Genomic DNA, 20,861 nt, shown 5'->3' on the forward strand with positions numbered 1-20,861 from the left:
TATAAATAAATTTAAATATATAAATTATATATTTGGTTTTTTTTTCCACGAATGCGAATGAAGTATTTGAAAAGTACTATTTTTACTTATCTATCCTCATAAATAATATTAAACTTACATAATGTTGTTTTGGTGCAATACTCATATAAATGGACTGTAAAAGTTATTGTCATTTACATGTAAGATATTATAAATTATTATATATCATTTAAAAATGTTAGATTATTTGTCAAAAAAATTAAATACCTAAACTATTAGATACAATAACATATATTTGCTAGGGCAATTTGGCCATTTTATGAGATAGTCAAATAAAATTTATGTTAAGCTAACTAGAATGGTCAAAGAAACCTACGTTAAAAATTAAAAAAAAAAGGTTGTAAGAAGGATTTAATTAATTGATTGTCAAAAACATTTTGTTGATTTGAATTTATCCCTGCCCGTAAGAAATTGATAGATATAAGGTTAATTTCATATTACTCCTCAAGAAATGACATTTTTCAAAATACCCCAAACCATTATAAATCTCAACTTATCCCTATTTTAAATAAGAAGATAATTTTTTTTTCATTTTTAATCTTTTGAACAAAAATGATGGTGAGTTAAAGTTTACAATAATTTGAGAGATGTTTAAAGATTCTAATTTCACTAGGAGATTATCCAAAATTTTCCATAGATATATTTATGAACCCCAGTTGATAAGACTAGGGATGGCAAAATTATCCGTAAACTCACTCATAGAAACTCACCCGCCGTGGGTAATTTTGTCGGTTGTAGATGAGTTTGGAGTGGAGGTATCCGCCAACCCGCATTTTTTGGGGGTAATTTTTTATTTTTTAATTTTAATCATAAACATTACATTAAAGATATTTAATGACACACACACACACACACACAAAATTGATCAAATTAATTTTTTTTTTTACTTTGATGACTTGAATTAAGTGATTGCTTACTAAAGTTGGGTTTTTAATTGTTTAATTAATTGTTAATGGCAATTTACAAAATTTACTTGTTAAAAATACTTGTGTATTGATTAAAAGATAAAATAAGGTATTGATCCTAATGATTTTGATTTACCTACAACAGAAACATTTTTTGTATTTGTCTAATGTTGAAATTTTAATTTTTTATTTACATAAATAAAATATAGAATTAAGTATTTTATGCAGATGTTTTAGGCTACTGTTATAAATTTATAGTTTGAATGATATAATTTGAATTTTTATATATTATTGAAAATATTTTTAATATTTGTGATTTTCAATGTGAAAATCTATAGGTAACTGTTACAACCCACAACGGACGGATTTTTTGTAAAAAATAAAGATAAAAATCCACTGTAGGGTACGAACAGATTTAGTAATTTAAACTTTTTACGGGTGCATTTTTTATAATGACACACTTACAATGCATGGTACCCATTGCCACCCTATCCCAAACTGAGGATGTTGTAAAATGTCGTATTAAGTTAATTCAAGAGACCGTGCCGCCCTTACCTTTTGATATATTTTTATATACTTATTCTATTTCTACTAAGGGAGTACGTGAATCTCATAATTTCATTTTGAGCTATATATGTATATTAAATTTTAGTTTAAAAAAGATAGAAGGGTGATAAGTTTTAAATTAATTTTTTAACCCATACATTATTCGAATTAAGGTGGACATCAAAATAAAGCTATCTGAAGTTCAAATAATCAAATACACCACTGAACAATAGAATAACATAATAAAATAAATAACGTTGATTTATTCATTTAAATCTGAAGCGATTTTGCAGTTAATACAGTATTAAGAAACCCACAGTGATTCTGAAAAAAAATACCCGCATTTATTCCAAAAAAAAAAAAAGAGAGAGAAACCCACAGTGATACGATCCAATTGGGTGCAGAAACCAACGTAATTAAAACTTTGGAGGGATGAGTATTTCGCTCGTGGCCACTTTTGCCTTAAAGAACTTGAGAAACTCTTCATTCACATTAAGAGCCAATTTTACTACCGAGGCTGAAAAACCATTCATCACCGATTGCTTACCACCCAACTTTCCGAGAGCAGGCCTATTAACATGTTAATTTAAACAGTAATGATTAATTTAGAGCAAACGAATATGCTAGCTTGTGCATTATCATTTTAATTAATTAGTTAGATCTAAAAATTATGGTCATTTAAAATAAGGAAATGATTTAGTAATCATCAATGTCGACCATATGGTAAACATATAGACACGTGATAGAATCCTGTGATTTTGAATAAAATGTGATAAAGTTATGAATTAATTAAGTAGTGACATAAGTTACTGTCGCTCACCATAAGACGAGCATTGTCGCTCGCTAAATCATTACTCTTTAAAATAAATTAAAAGAAGAAGAAGAAGAAGAAGAAAGGGGGCAAAACTCTTGCTTACCGGGTAGAAGTTGTGATAGAGAAACACTCAATTCCTTCAGGTCCGGCAATTATGGCAACCACAAAACATCTTGGCACCACAAGCAGTTGGCCAGCTTCAACTTCGCTATCCAAGACAAGCTTAGCGTTGAGGCCTACAATTTGCGCCTTGCCACTGCCTTTGACAACATAGAAAACTTGAACCGAATCAGCAGTGTATGTTGGTGAAAGCATAGCATTAGCATCAAGTTTCAAAATTGTGCAACTTAGTCCAACTTGTTCAAGAAAAGGGAAATTGCTTCCTGTAAATGAAGTAACCATCCCTGCTTTTTTGACACAAAAATCAGCCGGAAAATTAGCAAAGTTATTGACCATTAAGTTAGCATTGCCATGCTGATGAGGCAATGGTATTTTTTTACTTTCATCTTGACCTAGCTTGATAATCAAGACACCGGTCTGGCTTTTAGCTAGGATTTTTGCTTCATTTTCATTCATATTATATGCTCGGCCTGTGAATTCAGAGGAGAAACCACCCAAGATGCCCTGAGCTCCAGTCAACAAGAAGTAGCTAAATTCTCCGGGAACATAAGCCCTCGATGTTTCGCCGACAAATACAATGACAACATCAGAACTGCCATTATTGTACCACCATGAGGCTGATCCGAGGGGCACAGGTATTACATCACCTTTCCGAAGACCTAAAACTATCTCCTCTTGTGAATGCTTCTGGTCATTGGGCAATACCATCCCAGCTACTCCAAGTTCGCCTGAATGTGTAGAGAAGAAAATTTTAAAATCAAACACAACCAGCTCAGTCGATTCAAGTGAAAATGATGAAATTGGTTATATGGAATCATAATAGGAATCACATGCAGATCATTTTCAGTCAAGCACACTATGATATGTACATACAGAGGTGAGGCCATGTGTTGGTCGGGACGGGCTGCAAATTTAGGGAAATTTTTAGTTTCATTTATATATTTGTCACTATTTTATCCAAACTTTGCCACTCGATACTAACTTTTAAGTTTGTCATTCATACCAATTTGAAAACGGGCCATATAAATATAATCCAAAACCCTATAACTCACCATACCCACCAAATTAAATTACTTTTTTTTTCCCACCTTCAATTTTTTTTTCTTTTTAACTTAATAATCTGCCCCGGCCCCTTTTTAAAATAAATAATTTAAATCTTTAATTATATAATTATAAAAACAAAAGTTTTAACCAAAGCCAAATAATAATTAAAATAGATTGAAAATAAATTAGGCACACATTAGAAAATGAAATACACATTTTATTTATTAATTATATACACAAGTACAATTAGGGATGGGATTGTAAATAATCCGACAAGACCCAACCCCACCTTAATATTTTAAAGTCAGATTAGATGTGGATTGAGAGTCAACCCCAATCACATGGGATTGTAATCGGATTGGATCAAATAAAAAAAAAAATCAAAAGACACCCCACACACCCACGTGGAAAAAAAGCCTCACTCACACACACAATTACACAAAGCCCCAAGCCCACAAAAGCCGCCGCCACAAACCAAGAAAAAGACAAAATCACAAAGATAAAAATAAACTCAAAAACCTAATTTCTCTGCACCCGGACAGACAAGCTTAAGCCGCCACCACTTTCCAAACTCCAAAACTAAAACCCTAAATCGGCAAGTGGTGCTAAGTAGATGGAAAATTGAGAAAAAACTGAGAGAAATTAATCCTCTTTCTCTGTATTCACCCACTCTTTTTCTACCTTTTTTTTTTCACTATTTCTCTCACTTTCTCTCTGGTTAGCATTTTTCATTCCCAATTCACCTGTCACCACTACCAAGCCGCCACTGTTCACTGCAAAACCAAATGGCCAAACTGCACCACCGCTGTCCACTGTACCAAACCATCAGCCTCTGATTTCATCGTGCCTCCCCACCAGGCGACCTCACCTCAACTGCCGTTGCCGCACATTCTTTAGTATATTTTATTTTATTTTTTGTTTGTTTGTTGAAAAATTAGTGAGGAAAAATGAAAATCTATTACGTTGCGGGCTTGAGAGTGAGTCGAAATAGTTGAAGGTGTTGCTGAATCCTAGATGTACTTCAATGGAAGTACTCTGTAATGTTATTTCAGTACACTAGTCTGGGACCAAAAATTGAAAAGCACATGCTTTTGAGTTTGATTTTGTTTATAACAAAAATTAGAAACAAATTCTCTCTATTGCTTGCCTAAAAATAATATCACTCAAGTTAGATCTGATCCGAACTTGACCTCAGTTTTTATCCAATCCAATTAATTTTAGATGACTTTTTTTCCAATTCGATTAATTTGAAATCCGATTGGATTAATCCGAACTCGATTTAAACCCGAATTTATCTGGTCCTAAGTACAACAACAAAGACATTGAAAGAAAAATTGTGACCAATTTGTAGTCTATTTAAATTCCTAACAAATTCATATAGCGATATACAGTACCAATAAAAGAGGGAGGAAAAAAAAAATTAGCTCACCTAACAAAAAATCCTAGCTTGGCCCTGTGTACATATGTCGTATATCAAGACCATGGACAAATAATAAAACAATAACGTTGGGAATGCTAAAATTTGACTCTTAACTTGAATTTCAAGGTTACATATTATTTATTTATTGGATAATAAATTTTATAGCTCCTAAAGAGTCTTAACTTTTTTTTAATATTGTAATACATAAATTACAACTGATATCTTAAGGGAGGACTGAAACTGACTCTCATAATATTTTTATGGGGGCTCGAACCATTGTAAATGTAAAGGTTCTCTCACGAAATTAAAGACCTATTTTAAAAGTCTTAATTTGAATTCTAATGTCATATATCATTCATTTATTAGATAACTAATTTTATAGTTAGTAAAATTATTTAATTATCTTACCATGGATGAAAATCATATCTATTGGAATTCAAATTAAAATTTAGATGTTAGAATGCTTAACATTATTCATAACAAAGGTAAAATCCATTGTGGGCCGACACAAAAATCAATATGAAAAATATGCATATATAGAAAGAAAAAGGAAAATGAGTAGACGATAAAATTAAATGATAGCTCGCATGCACGCACCCTGAAGAACATAGCCAACTTTGGAGCAATCAGCATAATGGGGAAGAGCAAATCCTCCGGGCTTCAAAAGTAGGATGCCTGCACCAACCTTGGATTCACCAAGCAAATTAGATTCAGTACCTGGCCAGCTGTAGTATGATCCACCTTCTCCCTCAAAAATCTTCTTGTTGGCAAATATTGGTGATAAATCCATAGCCATCAAGTCCTTTACAAATTAATTAACACAGTTATAATAAACAAAATTAATAAATAAAGCTAATAATCATCATCATAGATAGACAGATAAAAGAAAATTTCATATTTTTAGTGGATGAGAACTTAAAACTTACACTCAATAGCATACCTCTTTGAAGAAAATGATAGGAGTATAGTTTCTAATTTGAAAAGAGCCAAATGACTTCACGAGTACTTATAGAAAGATACTGAGGAACGATAAGGATATTTCCCAGACGTTATCTTATCTTTTTTTTTACCTTCCCTTGTAGTCAAATTAAACTTTTGCCTTTTTATTTCATCCGCAAATAATTTGCAAATGACACCGACAACATCTGGATTTGACAATTATTTGTCCATCAAAATGACTATCTCTATGCACCGACAAATAAAAACCAACATAATTTGTTAATGAATGGTCCATTAACTTCGTCTGGCCTTTAACATGTGACCATTAAATAAAATCTTCCGTACAAGTTGCCTCGTTCATTCATGCATTCCCCAAATAAAATCTCAACTCTCCATAGGGTTTTTGTCATATGCGTTTTTTGTTTGCGTGTACTAGTTGATGATATATGGTAAGGTTAACAAGTCATAAAAGACAGTCTGAGCTAGAAGCAAATATGGCCATTGCTGAAGGATTTCCAGCATCTCGTGTGAGGCACAATTGACGCAACAGAGCAGCAGCATTTAATCACACTGATTGATTGACAACAACAGCATTTAAAACGAACTGCTGCATTTGTTTTTGGACAATTAAATTTTGGGCGGCAAAAGATTAAATGTTTTTCTTGGTAACTTTCTATTAGTCACTGAGTTTTGATGTGTAACTTTAATATTTAAATATAAATGCCCATGTCTTTTGGTATATTCATGAGCGAGTTTGGTTCTTATAGCGTATAGGAGCTCAAGGGTAATTAACTCATGATCAAAAGTTAACTCAAGAATCAAAGGTGGTCTCAAGTTCATATTATTAGCCAAGCAATTATTCTCTGTTAATAAAAAATAACATCCTTAACATAAATATTGAACCATGATTATTTAAAAAAAAAAAGGTGAAGTAGAAATATAAATATATTGTTTTTACATTTGGCAGTTAATATTTTTATTTCAAGAAATCACTAAAATTAACAATTCTATATTTTTCAACTGTTGCCTATCAAATTCATATGAATTTCTAGTTTTATAAAATAAAAAATTCAATCTTAGCCTTAAAATTAAATTAGATCCAAAAGTGATGAAGATAACGACAAATATATTTTTGATAATTTTTTAAAATACAGGGACTAACACTCAATTTTATATTGAGATGCTGTAATTTTTAAGTTATATTTATGTGGAAAAAAAAAGTTGCACCTATAACATAAAAGTTAATAGCATATGGTAAAAATAACTTTTAAATACAAATTTTAAAAAAATTATTAAAAATATAATATATTTTCATCACACCAAATACCTTAGTACTATATCCCAAATAGGGCCTAAGTTAATAATTGTGTGGCAAACCTAGAATATACCCTTCAGACAATTAACTTTTAATTATGCCAAACGAAAATAGACATGGAAATTTTAAAGAAATAAAACTCTAAATAAATAAATAAACAAAGATTTTCTTATTCGAAATGTCCCATGACCTTCAACTAATTATGCACTTGAATATAATTACCAGCTATGTAAGCTTAAGTTTATTTGCCCTTCATACTTAAGGTTTTTTTTTTCCTTAATTTTTTAAGTGGTAAGGTAGGTTTTCAATGCCTCAAATTTTATTTACAGTTTAACTTATAAAACCACTTGCTTCAAATCCTACTCACACGAAGGTTGGGGAAAATATTTTGTTTTTTCAATCATGTACTTCGTTATTGATTAACTACATGATCGTTACGTGATTGATTTGAACTCCCATCTTGGAGTCTTTTGGGTTTTTGCCATTATTGAACTGGTACGTAGGCCGCCGCTTGATGCGCGCCGCAATTTGATAGTTTGGCTTTACTTGCAACATGCAGTGAATTAGACAGAAGATTCACGTTGACAGGGACCTTTGTGCAATTATACGAGTCCATCAACATAACTCGAGCCCAAAAGTTGATCCACGATTGAAACAAGTTCACAAAAAATAGTCTTTCATGAGTTCGGCATAGCACCGGATCCGTCATTGCTAGTATGACCGTGTGAAATAGCCTGTACTCCATGGAATGGTATTTGTACTCGTCGGGCCAAAATGGTAGTTCTTTAGTAAAAGTTCATTATTCTTTTTTGCATGTGTTGGGTGACGGCGTCAATTATGAGATAATTCTAAATCATGCAAATGAGAGTTGACCATTCGCTACGACCATAAAGTTGTTTAAGTGGTCAAATCTCTCGTATAAGTTGTTTTGCATGATATCTCTGACCTTTTACCATGACGTATTCAATCTTCAATGCATGGCAAACAATTGAAGATCATTACTTCAAATTCTAATGTTTGAAAATTTAGGCTTCTATTCTTTTTTTAATTTCTTTTTCTTGTTTCTTTAACCTTCAATTTGTGGGTCTTCTAAGAGGGTGTTTCCCACTCCTCGTTACATGAGGTTGCACTGTTATATTTGGCTGCAGTAAGTTGTTGCATTAGGGTTTTTTTTTTTTTTTAATTTATTCTAATAATAAATAAATATAAATTTTCAATTTAAAATAGTATCATATAAATATTAATTTTTATTTTCTTTTATTTTTACGGTATAATTAATAATATAAATTAATAATTTATTATTAATAATATTGTATTATTATTATATTCAAAATATAATTGAATAATCTATTATTTAATTATATTATAATAATTAATATATAAAAATTAATTATTTTTAAAGAATTTAATATAACTAATAATAAATTTTAAAAATAAATAAATTTGAATAATATTAATTTAAATTAATACTGCTATAAATAATGATATAAAATACTATTACATATAATACAGTACATATTGCACCAAATATGATATAGCATTACAGCTTAGTACACCTTAATGCAATATATCGTAAAGCAATACAGCTAAACAATATAATACGGTGTGTCAAACGCAGCCTAAGTGGAAAAATAAAAAATCACTCGAAAATAGACAATATTATTATCATTGTGTTGAAATTACTAAAGAATATTAGATTTTTTTTTTTTCCAAATGTTTGGTTCCTTATCAATTTTCTTTTACCAACAAGAAGGAAGTTACAATAACTTAATTTCACAGTTCCAAAATAGCCTGACTATTTTAAAAAGAAAAATTATCCACCAACCATCTTTTTCTTTCAACTTTTTAAAAAATAAACATATATATATATATATATACATATTTTGCTTAATTCCACTTGAACTTATATTTTCTTACACCCATTCACTTCTGTCTGCATGCTGTTAGGAGAACTAATAGAAAATTGGACAAATAACTATATTTGCTCCAAATGTAAAATTACAGTTTTGCCCTAAATAAATGAAAAAAAAAATAGAGAAGTTGTGGCTGGCCAAAACCTAATCCCAAACTCAATCCAGTAATTGAAGAAATCGCGACTAGCTGTAGGAGCTCGATAACGGATAGTAGATCTTTGAGGCTCGAGCCGCTGGCAGCACGACCATTAATTGAGATCGAGCTACTGGTGGTAGAAAAAGGGATGGAGATCGGTGAGAGGTTGGGGTACATAGTGGAGAAGGGAAAGAGATATGCTGTTGGACTAGGGAATCTAGGGAAAATGGTGTTGCTTGTTGACGTTTCAATGGAGATTGCTACTGAAATGCTTATGGTGGAGTGAAAGTGGTGGATAATAATGGCTGTAGTGGCACGCTGTCGGAGTTTGAGGAGGGTGATTGGGAGGAGTTGCAAATAGGGTTTGGGGATATTATTCTTTCTTGGCATAATAATGATGTGATGTAATGTGAAGAAAATGGTGGTGTCAATCTAATTGCTAATTGCAAATAAAGGTATGAACATTGACTTCATTACATACAACAAAACAAAAATACAGGTCTATTCTAGGGAAAACAAAGAAATTAGGTGAGTTTGAACATCTCCACATTGTTTATTCTTCAAATTAAAACAATGATTGATTAAATTATGATGATTATCAATGACATCTTCACCCTTGGTCTTTCTTGCAGCTGCCCTTATTTTACACTACTACTCCTTATAAATCCGATCTCTTCGCAGAACTCTTTGGAGAGGTGAAGGCACTCAAGGTAATCCTCACGAAGGATAGAAAAACCCTTCGGCTCTCTACAGTGCAACATTCATTCGTTGAAGCCAATCCAGAAATCATAGCACCTCCCTTTGTTGCCGTTGATTCCCCATCCTGATGCCATTTACTTTCTTCGATCTCTATTGATGATTGACTAATTATGAAATAAAGAATTTAATTGTGCTGAAACAAAGCATTTTGAGAGGTAGGAAGAAGCTAAAAAACTATGTGAATTTTTTTTTTCTTTTAGGGCAGGGTCAATTGATAATTTTATCCTTATGACATCAATAAGGTTTGAACAACATGAAAACAGAAGTAGATGAGCGTAAGAAAATGTAATTTTAGGTGAAACTCAGCAAAAAAAGAAAAGATATTTATATTTTAAAAAAAGCATGTGGTCAGTAGATAAATTTTCTTTTAAAGAATTCATTAACTTTTTGTTCATTTATTGTGTGCCCAAAAAAGATAATATCTATTCAATTGTTAGGCCAAGGTTATTATAATCGGTAAAAATATCAATTCATAATGCGATATATAGATGAATATGTTTATTATATGTATAGGATGGGTAAAAAAGTTAGGGCCAGCTTGACCTAGGCTTGCAAGTTTTGGGTTAGCCTTTCAAATGAGGGTCTAAACAAGAGATTAAGAAAAAATGCCCGAGTCAAGACTAGTTACCCTCTATTTAAGAAAAAAAAATTGTTTAGAATAATAAATTGAAATTTAAAAAATAGAAAAATAAATAAATAAAAACTCAAATCTCTAATTCATAAATCAGTCATGATTCAGAAAATTTAAAATTATAATACTAAACTCTCTCTAAGTGTTAATTAATTAAAAGGGTGTTTGAATTAAATAAAAAAATTAAATTAAATCTCTAAACTTTTATTTATTTCATTATATTTATTTATTATTTTTATTTTAAAATATTTATTTTCTTTAATTTATTATTAATTATAACACCTTGTTAATTACTAATTCATTTTAGGTTTATAAACAATAAAAAAAAAAAGTCCAAACTCGGCACGAGTTCAGCCCAAGCCTAGTCCTTATGCTTCTCCTAAAATGGATTTGAGCCTATATTTAGAAAAGCTCAGCCCAAACTCTCATTTTACTATCCGTAGACATGTATAATTTTGTTTTATTTTGTTTCAAATGGCCTCACAAAAACTTTATGAACTCCGCAAAGAAGAATGTAATTTATAAATATGTACATAGGAAGCGAGTGAATTTTTGAAGGAAGTGACAGAAACAATAAGTTTTTTATCTCGGGCTAGATGCAGAGAATAGGGAAAGTGATTAATTAAACAAATACCATCCCAATGTACCCAATGCGACTTCTCATATCTTTTTAAAAAAATTAGACTAGAAGCATGTGGTGTGACCAAGCAACTTGCTATCACCAACACCTATTCACAAAATAAAAAAAAAAAAGTGTACCACTAAAGTTCTCTGATCATTTTCTGATCAGATCTTCATCTCCGAACTCTCACTCTCTCTGTACTTCAAAGCTCTCCAAAATCGATGGAAGCCCCTTATCCAACAACACCCATATCTCCATCGACAACCCGCATCGGCTGGATCGGCATAGGCCTCATGGGCTCCCCCATGGCCTCCCGCCTGCTCGCCGCCGGCTACTTTCTCACCGTCTTCGCTCGCAACCCATCGAAGGCCCTTCACCTCCAATCCCAAGGCGCCTTCCTCGCCACCTCCCCGCAACACCTTGCTCAATCCTGTGACGTCGTTTTCACCATCATTGGCGGGCCCCCGGACGTCCGGTCCGTCGTCATCGGTCCCACCGGCGTCCTCTCCGGGCTAAACCCGGGAGGTGTCACTGTCGACATGACGACCAGCAGCCCCAGCCTCGCACGTGAAATATCAAACGCGGCGGGTGGGAAACTCTGCTGGGCCGTCGACGCGCCGGTTTCAGGAGCTGACGCCGGGGCACGAGAAGGCAAGCTTGCTATAATGGCCGGCGGGGACAGCCGCATTGTTGAATGGCTGTTGCCGTTGTTTGAGGTAATGGGCAAATGCACGTACGTTGGAGGAGCCGGATGCGGGCAGAGCTGCAAGATAGGGAATCAGATAGTGGGGAGTGCGAACTTGGTTGGGCTGAGCGAAGCTCTGACGTTCGCGGGGCGGGCCGGGCTGGACCTTGGCAAGGTTCTGGCGGGCTTGAAAGGCGGACCGGCGGTGAATAAGATAATGGAGCTGTTCGGGGAGAAGATGATTGAGAGAGACTTTAGGCCCGGTGGGTTTGCGGAGTATTTGGTGAAGGATTTTGGGATTGGCTTGAACTTCGTGGAAGAAGATGAAGGTGAAGTGGTGGCTTTGCCTGGAGCTGCATTGTGTAAGCAGCTGTTTATCGGCATGATTGCTAATGGGGATGCCAAGCTTGGCCTTCAAGGTGTCATTACTGTTATAGAAAGGCTCAATGGCATTAATTAGCAATAATTAGAAACAATTAAGATGACTATGATGATGAGGAGGAGCTTTGTTAGTTTCTTTAGCACTTTTGTTTCCCTTCAAGTTTCTTATTCAGTCTTCTTTTTTTCCAATTCTTTCAAGTGGGGGATTTTTGGGAAGGCGGTGGAATTAATTTAATTTAGTTTTTGAGGTAACACCATCGATTTCTATACACGCAATCATATTCTATAAAGTAAATAACGGGAAAAAATCATTCTCATCCATACCGTTTCATGCAATAGCTTATTTTATCTTTACCTTTTAAATAATAGTCTAAAACATCGTTAATTCAGCATTAGTTGAATATCATTTGTTAGTAATTGATTAAAGGTAAAAAAAAAAATTTCATCAAAGAGAAAATTGGAAAAATAAATAAAAATTAATATATAAATAAAAATAATTTTATCTAATTTCACTAAACACAAAATACTGAAAAAGATGAAAAACTTATATTTCAAGCTTTTCTTTTTTCACTTCTTTATATTTTTGCGGCATGAAAACCCTGTAAACCCTAGATCTAAGTACTAAAAATATCACAATTTTTTATTTATATAAGTATACTATCTAATTACACTGTAAAATGACTTGAATTGAATTGAAGATAAAGAAGATATTTAGTACATGCACATAAAAATTGATGGTATTTTTGAGTTTTTCTTCTAATGATTTAAAGATATTGTGTTAATTACAGTTTGTTCCTTATGACAATTATTCAATGACTATATCAAACTATATCATCGTTGATTTTATTTAAGAAAAAGTTAATGAATTTTGTATACTTTGTAGTGTTATTTAATTGTGTAAAACAATTATTTTAATATAGTTTATATCACTTTAATGAAAAATCATATTTTGCCCTTAATGAATTACTAGTTAACGGTTTTACACTAACGGTGAGTTAAAGAAAGAATATTTTAAATTATTATTTAAAAAATAAAGATAAAATAAGTTATTACATTAAACTCTCCGGATGAAAAGTACATTTTCCCGTAAATAACAGTGCACACATGACTAATAAACTATTTAAAATATAATTTTAAAAATTTACATAGAAATATATAAGATCACTTTTTTTAATGAGTGAAGATCAAAATTTATGAAGTCTCTACATGAAATCCAATTAACTCATAACCGTTGATTAGATTAACACCGAATCAAACGGTATAAATTTTCCTAACGTGGATTCCCATGAGTTATGGTGCACGCCCTCACAAGCTCACTTCATTTTTCACTCCCCAAAGTCCATCTTCTCTCTCACTCATCAACTCTGCAAATATGGAAACTCCTTATCCAAAGCCCATTACTCCCAGCAAGACCCGCATCGGCTGGATCGGGATCGGCGTAATGGGCAACGCCATGGCTTCCCGCCTTCTCTCCGCCGGCTACTCCGTCACCGTCTACGCTCGCACCTCATCAAAAGCCCTTCAGCTCCAATCACAAGGCGCCACTCTCGCCGCTTCACCGTTCGACGTCGCCAAATCAAGCGGCGTTGTCTTCTCCATGGTGGGCACCCCACAAGACGTTCGATCAATTGCCCTCGATCCCGACGGCATCGTTTCTGGCCTCAACCCCGGCGCCGTCTACGTTGACACCACGAGCAGTCACCCTGCCCTCGCGCGGGAAATATTCAAAGTCGCAAGAGAGAAAGATTGCTGGGCTGTTGACGCACCCGTATCCGGAGGCGACATTGGCGCCCGAGATGGGAAATTAGCTATATTTGCTGCTGGTGATAGTGCTGTTGTGCAGTGGCTGACTCCGTTGTTTGAGGTTCTGGGGAAGCCTACGTTTATGGGCGAGGCGGGTTGTGGGCAAAGCTGTAAAATTGCGAATCAGATTGTGGTGGGAGCAAACTTGTTGGGACTGAGTGAAGGTTTGGTGTTTGCTGATAAAGCGGGGTTGGATGTGAGAAAATGGATGGATGCTATAAAGGGAGGTGCAGCGGGATCAATGGCCATGGAGTTGTATGGGGAGAGAATGATAAAGAAGGACTTTAGGCCTGGCGGGTTTGCTGAGTATATGGTGAAGGACATGGGAATGGGTGTTGATGTTGTTGAGGAAAGTGAGGATGAGAGAGTGGTTGTGTTGCCCGGTGCTGCATTGGGCAAACAGTTGTTTTCGGCTATGGTGGCTAATGGTGATGGCAAGTTGGGCACACAAGGGCTTGTATCTGTTATTGAGAGGATCAATGGTAAGTAAGTTCTTATTTTTGATTGTGTAAATATATATTGAATCTTGGATGTGACTTGAGCTACCTTAAGCTTGATTTACAAGTATTTCAGTGGTGTTATGTATAGACTGTGTGGATATATGTATATTGGAGTAAAATGATGTATTAGGCATATTCATGGGCTAGCCCTTGGATGGAGGGGGTTCAGTAATTATTGTGCATATACACATTTGTAAAATCAAAAGCATTGAGAAGCAGAACAGAGCTTGATATTTTGAGAGAATTTCATTTATAAGTTTTCTATTCTGGTTTCTCGAAGTTTTATCATGTGACTTTGAGTCTTTGACCACAATGCATGTTTTCCATACTATGGGCTTCTTTGTTAAGATCATAGCTGTTGAGCAATATACCATGATTTGAGTTTTTTGAATCATTGGGGTTACCATAACTTATGTTCCAAGGAATGGGGTATTCCTTCAATTGTTAGACCTTCGGGTTTTGCTGAAGTTTTGGGGTAAACTTAAAATGTCCTTTGGCATTTCCAATGACATATAGTCCCCACCCAAATCAGAAAATGCTGATAGATTCTTCCGAATTTTCACTAGTTTCATGACTCCTCCATAACTTATAATTATCTAACAAAATTTTCTTGTATTTTAACTGAATTTTTGCAGCTTGATAAGCTTCCACATGTATGTTCAAGGCCTGTTTTGGTATTTTTTTTATTATTAATTGCTTGTTGAAATATTTATTAAGGCAAGTTCTTTCTTCATTTTGATACCTTCAAAATATTTTTCCCTTCCTCTATAAATTGTAAACATTATCAAAGTCAATATGCATGTGAAATATCAACAAGATCTCATTCGTGGAGTTGGTTTGCCTCTGCAATCAATTATTTTGATCCCTTCATGTTTTTGTGATTCAAAATCATAAACATATAATATGCGTGATTTTAGTATGAGTTTGGCATTCCTCACGTTGCAAATGATACTATTAGTTTATAAATGTTGACTCAAAAATATGGTCAAGTTAATGGAAACCGAATATGCAAAACGTAAATATAATTGACTGATAATTGGTGTGGTTCAGCTTCTGGCCGAAGGCCCATAAATATATTTAAAGCAAATTCATAGTGGAAAAAGGATTGAAAATGATAGTTTTTAAGTAAAATTTCCTTAGGTTTGTAGTTATTTCCCTCTGCTTTGCAGAGACTTACTATTGGTAGTAGCTTGCTCTTCGGAAGGACTCGAGTCAGATTCTAATGAGCTGACTTTACTTAGAACATAGTAGGATTTGAATGGAACCACACTTGTTGGTTTTATGTCAATCTTAAACTATCTGTTATTCCTTTTTCTAGTTGGATCTACTGGATGTATTTGTCTACGTTTAGAAACTCTCTTTGGGCTACTCTACATAACACATAAGTAAGTGATAAATTTTCCAAATGAGGAACTTGTAAGTTGAAAAGTAACATAGTAGGCGTTATTGTGTATGTGTTAGGATAGGCATCATCGTGCCAATCATTATGTCGATTTCAAAGGAACTGTGCGTATGACAAAGGAACTGGCAGCTAGGTCAAAACAACTATTATATCAGAGCAACTTTTTTTCCCCCTTGTTTTGATTCTATCAGGTAGGTGTCAAAGCAGCAACTTTGTTTCTTTTCTTACTTTGACTCTGTAGGGTAATTGTCAGAGCAGAAATCTTTGTCGTTTTCCTGCTCTTAACTCCATTGGTTAGTGGTTAGAGCATGGGTTTTGCCTCTTTGAAGAGTAGAGTTTTTGTTTGCTACTTTAACAATGCAGGGTAGGTGTTCGAAGTATTAAATGATAGTTTTTCTACTACTCTATTGTATACTCTGCCCTTGTAGGCTAATATGTTATGTAACTGAATATAGTTATTTTACTATTTCTAGTATGGAAGTCTTTTTAGAACACTTTTTGAGATGACTATTAGAATGATCTTGAGATAGCAGCTTCTTTATTCATACAATATACCAAATTCTATCAATTGATTTCAGGCCTGGCTACCTTTCATTTGTTATAAGGTATAACCAGTCAAATATCAGTAATTGGAGGTGAATTAGGTGGCCCGGTTACTTATTTTGACCTGGCTGTACCTTACAGCAAATGTGAGGTAGCAAAACCCTTGATTTCAATGCCAAGCAATCTTCATCCTTCTTATCTCGTGGTTGCAACATGAAAAGAACAACATTCCTGGTTTCACACCCATTGCTTGGAGTTAGTTTAGGGAGAGGGTTTAAAAAATAAAAAAGAACAATTTCTGCTCAGACACTTATTATATAGAGTTAAGAGAACGAAAGGAGGCAACTTCTATTCTTGACTCTACTATGCAAAGAAAAGAACAACATTGTTCGTTTGACACCTAGTGCTAAGACTCATTTTAGGGGTGGTGGTTTGGGGGTGGTTTTAGGGTGGACAGTTTTTGCTCTGACACTTTTTAAGTTGAGCAGGAAAGGAGGCAAATTTCTATTCTGACTCTACTATGCAGATTTAGGGTGGGAAAAGAGCTAGGCTCGTAACTTACATCTACCTCGAAGAATCAGAGCAAGAAAAGAGACAACTCTTGCTCTAACACCTATCCCATAGAGACGGTGCCCCAAAAAAAAAAAATTGGGATCATCTTTGACATGTGAATAGTTGTGCTATAATTGTTATACGTATAGTTTTTTGAGATATGTGAAGTGATATGCATAATGGCTTACGAGGTTATGAATTTCTCTCTTGGAGAACATATAACTTGTTTTAGCTTCGTAAAAGTTCTAAAGTAGATAACTGCATTTAGTAGGCTCAACAAGTATTTGGCTAACTAAAATAGGAGTGTTGATGCAGAATTCTAGTCAATTAGAGAATTAATTTAGGTGGGGGCGATAAATAAACACAGACGATTAATGTGGTTTGGCCCTTTGCCTATGTCCACGGATAGAGAAAATAAATCTTTTATTAAGATCGCAATTACCATTAAATTCTCATTCTTTTTGTTTCTTTTTTCGGTGCTTGTTCCCTATATTAAGAGACTTTTTTTTTCTTATAAAAAAAAGACTTTTTTTTATAGCTCTCTACAGACAATTTATTTTAACTGAAATTCATCTTAATTCTCCTCTATCCTTTAGGAATTGAATTACAAGATATTATTTATCTTCCTACTGATTCTATTTGTGTTATGCCTCATTTATTTTACTTTTAGATCGAGTAATATCCTTCAATTGTTGAATTTTATTTAACTGGGCTTAATACGACAATATCTCCTCTATTTAGACTTGCCCTTTTGCGTGGTCCATGGTTTTAATCCCTATGGGCTTATAGTGCACGACTTATTTTGTTATCTCCTACTCTTGAGGTGCATGAATTATGGTCCCCACACTTGGTGGAGCACGGTCTTTGTTCCCTGCTCTTGGGAGCATGGCTCCTGCTCTCCATTTGGGGGGGGGGGGGGGGGGGGGGGGGGGGCGGGGCTATTAGTCCTCATTCTTGGGGGGCATGGTTTCTGCTCTCCACTCTTGGGGAGTATAACTCTTGATTTCCATGCTTACGGAGCATGATTTTTCAACTTCGCTATTCTCGCACACTCTTTTGTTAACTTTTTACATATTTTGTAAAATAATTACTCCCTATCTCTTAGTTTCTAGTTCCACCGAAATTAGAAGCATAAAAGCTTAGGTCGTTTTTCTCACCATACCTTTTTATAAACCATCTTTTACACCATTTATTGACATCGTTAAGTTTCTATCTCTTTGGATTTCACTTTCCCTAGTGAGTGTTGTCTCTCTCTTTCTATCTCTTTAGATTTTTTTTAAGAATTGCTCCCTATCTCTTAGTTTCTAGTTCCACCGAAATTAGAAGCATAAAAGCTTAGGTTGTTTTTCTCTCCATACCTTTTTTATAAACCATCTTTTACACCATTTATTGATATCGTTAAGTTTCTATCTCTTTGGATTTCACCCCTAGTGAGTGTCGTCTCTCCCTTTATTTTTTTTTAGAATTTTCAATGTCTTTAAATTCCGAGAATAGTTCTAACTCTTTCTACCATGACTGTTTTGATGATGATGATGATCATTATCCTCTATCAATCAACCAACCATGTCGTGTTATAAATTTTACTCCCACATCATTCATCTCCGATAAAGAAGAAAACTTAGTCCAAGTTCGGACATAATATCAGCCCTTAAAAGAGGAGTTTTTACCATATGAAAGGCTCATTAATCGGTAAACTCGTTGAAATTGACTAAATGTGGGGTCAGGGAAACCTCTTAATTTCTATGCAACGTACATGCCAATCGTGGCACACCAAACATTGGGGCAAATATGTGCCAGAGCATAGTTAGGATAGATAAGAATGTACATAAAAAAAAAGATGTAATGGTAACTCAACACCATATTGGAAAAAGTCAGGGTGAAAAGCGACAACTTAAGGATGGGGTTGATTGACAAGTACACCAATTTGTTCTTTTCTAAGTTCAATTGAACTTGGAATCTTATATTTGACTATAAGGGATGAGATAAATTTTTCAGCTATCTTATTTTCTATTTTATTGATGTACCAGTCAGAGTTGGATTGAAAGTTGGTTTGGTTATCAAGGATAAATGATGCGAGAGTAAAATTTACAACAGGAGGTGATTGGTCGATTAATATAGGATCATCAACAAAGTAGTCATGGTAGGAGTTAGAACTATTCTTAAAATTTGAAGACATTAAAAATTCTAAAAGAAAAAAAAAAACTAACTAGAAAAGTGAAACTCAAAGAGATGGAAGTTCAATGATGTTGACGAATAGTGTAAAAGATGTTTATATACAAGGTATGAAGAGAGAAATGACCTGAGCTCTTGTGCTTTTGATTTTAGTGGAGCTAGAAACTAAGAGCTGATGAGTAGCTGTTGTGCAAAACATGTAAAAAGTCAACAAAAAAGTATACGAGAATGATGAAATTGAAAAGTCATGATATTTAAGAGTGGGGAGCAGGAGTCATTCTCTCCAAGAGTGGAGACCAGCAGCCATGCTCCCTAAGAATGGGGATCAGAGATCGCGTTTTACCAAATATGGGGACTTGAATTCATGCATCCCAAAAGTAGGGAGATAGTAGAACAAGTTATTGACCATAAGCTCATGAGGACTGAAGACTTAGTTTTAAATCATGGACCATGTAGCAAGACTAAGTCTAAATAGAGGAGTTATTATCATATTAAGTTTGACTAAAGGATAAAGAAGAATTATGATGAGTTTTAGTTAAAAATATATTTTACCTATAGAGAGCTATAAAGAAAAGGTCTCTCTTATTATTGGGAATAAGCACTGAAAAAGGATAGTAAAGTGAGTGAAAGTTTGATGGTAGTTGCGATCCTAATGAAAGATTTATTTTCCCTACCCCTAAAAGTCGGCCAAAGGCTGATCCACATTAATTCTCTATGTCTTCTCATAGCTCCTACATAAATTTATTATTTAGTTGATTATATTTTTACATCAATAGATTGTATAAAATGTGTAAAAAACTAACAAAAGAGTGTGTAAGAATATTGAAGTTGAAAAGCCATACTCTCCAAGATTGAAGAGTAGGATCCATACTCCATAAGAGTGGGCCAGAAGCCGTGCTTCTCGAGAGTAAGGAGCAGGAGCTATGCCCTCCCAAGAGCAAGGAGGAGTCATGCACTCTAAGAATAGGACCAACAACCATGCTCACCAAGTGTGGGGAAGCTCACCATGTGTGGGACCAAGGATTGTGCTCCAGCAAGTGTGGAGATCAGAATTCATGCTCCCTCAGAGTAAGGAGTAGGAGCCATGCCTCCCAAGAGCGGGGAGGAGGAATCGTGCACTCCAAGAATAAGACCAACAACCATGCTCACCAAGTGTGGGGACCAAAGATTGTGCTCATCATGTGTAGGGACCAGAGATCGTGCTCCACTAAATGTGGAGACTAGAATTCATGCACCTCAAGGGTATGGAATAGTAAAATAAGTCATAGGCCATAAGCCGATAGGGATCAAAGACCTAGTTTTAGATCATAGATCATGCAAAAACAGTAAGTCTAAATAGATGAGCTATTGTCGATTTAAACCCAGCTAAATAAAAGTCAACAATTGAAAGATATTGCTTAGTTCAAAAGTATAATAGATGAGGCTTGACGTGGATTGAATCAATGAGAAGATAAAGAACATCTTATAATTTAAATCCTAAAGGATGGAGCAGAATTAAGATGAGTTTCAGTTAAAAGTGAATTTTGTCTATAGAGAGTTATAAAGAAAATGTGTATCTTAGTATGGTGAACAAGCACTGAAAAAGAGTAGTGAAGAGAATGAGAATTTAATGGTAATTTT

General features: G+C 34.3%; 3 protein-coding genes across 4 annotated transcripts; 2 read left to right on the forward strand and 1 right to left on the reverse strand.

Annotated features, from left to right (window-relative positions):
• Positions 1 to 1,715: 1,715 nt before the first annotated feature.
• Positions 1,716 to 5,984, reverse strand: LOC102616079 (cocosin 1-like). Of its 2 annotated transcripts, none has more exons than XM_006471035.4 (4): positions 5,829 to 5,984; positions 5,486 to 5,690; positions 2,408 to 3,152; positions 1,716 to 2,060 (listed from the first exon to the last, which is right to left on the reverse strand). In XM_006471035.4, exons 2-4 carry the CDS (start codon positions 5,682 to 5,684, stop codon positions 1,907 to 1,909), a joined length of 1,098 nt encoding a protein of 365 aa, XP_006471098.2. In that variant the 5' UTR covers positions 5,685 to 5,690; positions 5,829 to 5,984; the 3' UTR covers positions 1,716 to 1,906. The 2 variants fall into 2 exon arrangements, with proteins under 2 accessions (XP_006471098.2, XP_006471097.2); XM_006471034.4 differs by having other exon boundaries at positions 5,815 to 5,973.
• Positions 5,985 to 11,210: 5,226 nt separating this feature from the next.
• On the forward strand, positions 11,211 to 12,521 carry LOC102615777 (probable 3-hydroxyisobutyrate dehydrogenase-like 3, mitochondrial). Its single transcript, XM_006471033.4, has one exon. It carries the CDS (start codon positions 11,425 to 11,427, stop codon positions 12,346 to 12,348), a length of 924 nt encoding a protein of 307 aa, XP_006471096.2. The 5' UTR covers positions 11,211 to 11,424; the 3' UTR covers positions 12,349 to 12,521.
• A 1,039-nt stretch (positions 12,522 to 13,560) lies between these two features.
• On the forward strand, positions 13,561 to 14,836 carry LOC102615474 (probable 3-hydroxyisobutyrate dehydrogenase-like 2, mitochondrial). Its single transcript, XM_006471032.4, has one exon. It carries the CDS (start codon positions 13,642 to 13,644, stop codon positions 14,560 to 14,562), a length of 921 nt encoding a protein of 306 aa, XP_006471095.2. The 5' UTR covers positions 13,561 to 13,641; the 3' UTR covers positions 14,563 to 14,836.
• Positions 14,837 to 20,861: the final 6,025 nt, after the last annotated feature.

The sequence above is a fragment of the Citrus sinensis genome, chromosome 5 (genome assembly GCF_022201045.2).
Source record: "Citrus sinensis cultivar Valencia sweet orange chromosome 5, DVS_A1.0, whole genome shotgun sequence".
Taxonomy (NCBI): Eukaryota; Viridiplantae; Streptophyta; class Magnoliopsida; order Sapindales; family Rutaceae; genus Citrus; species Citrus sinensis.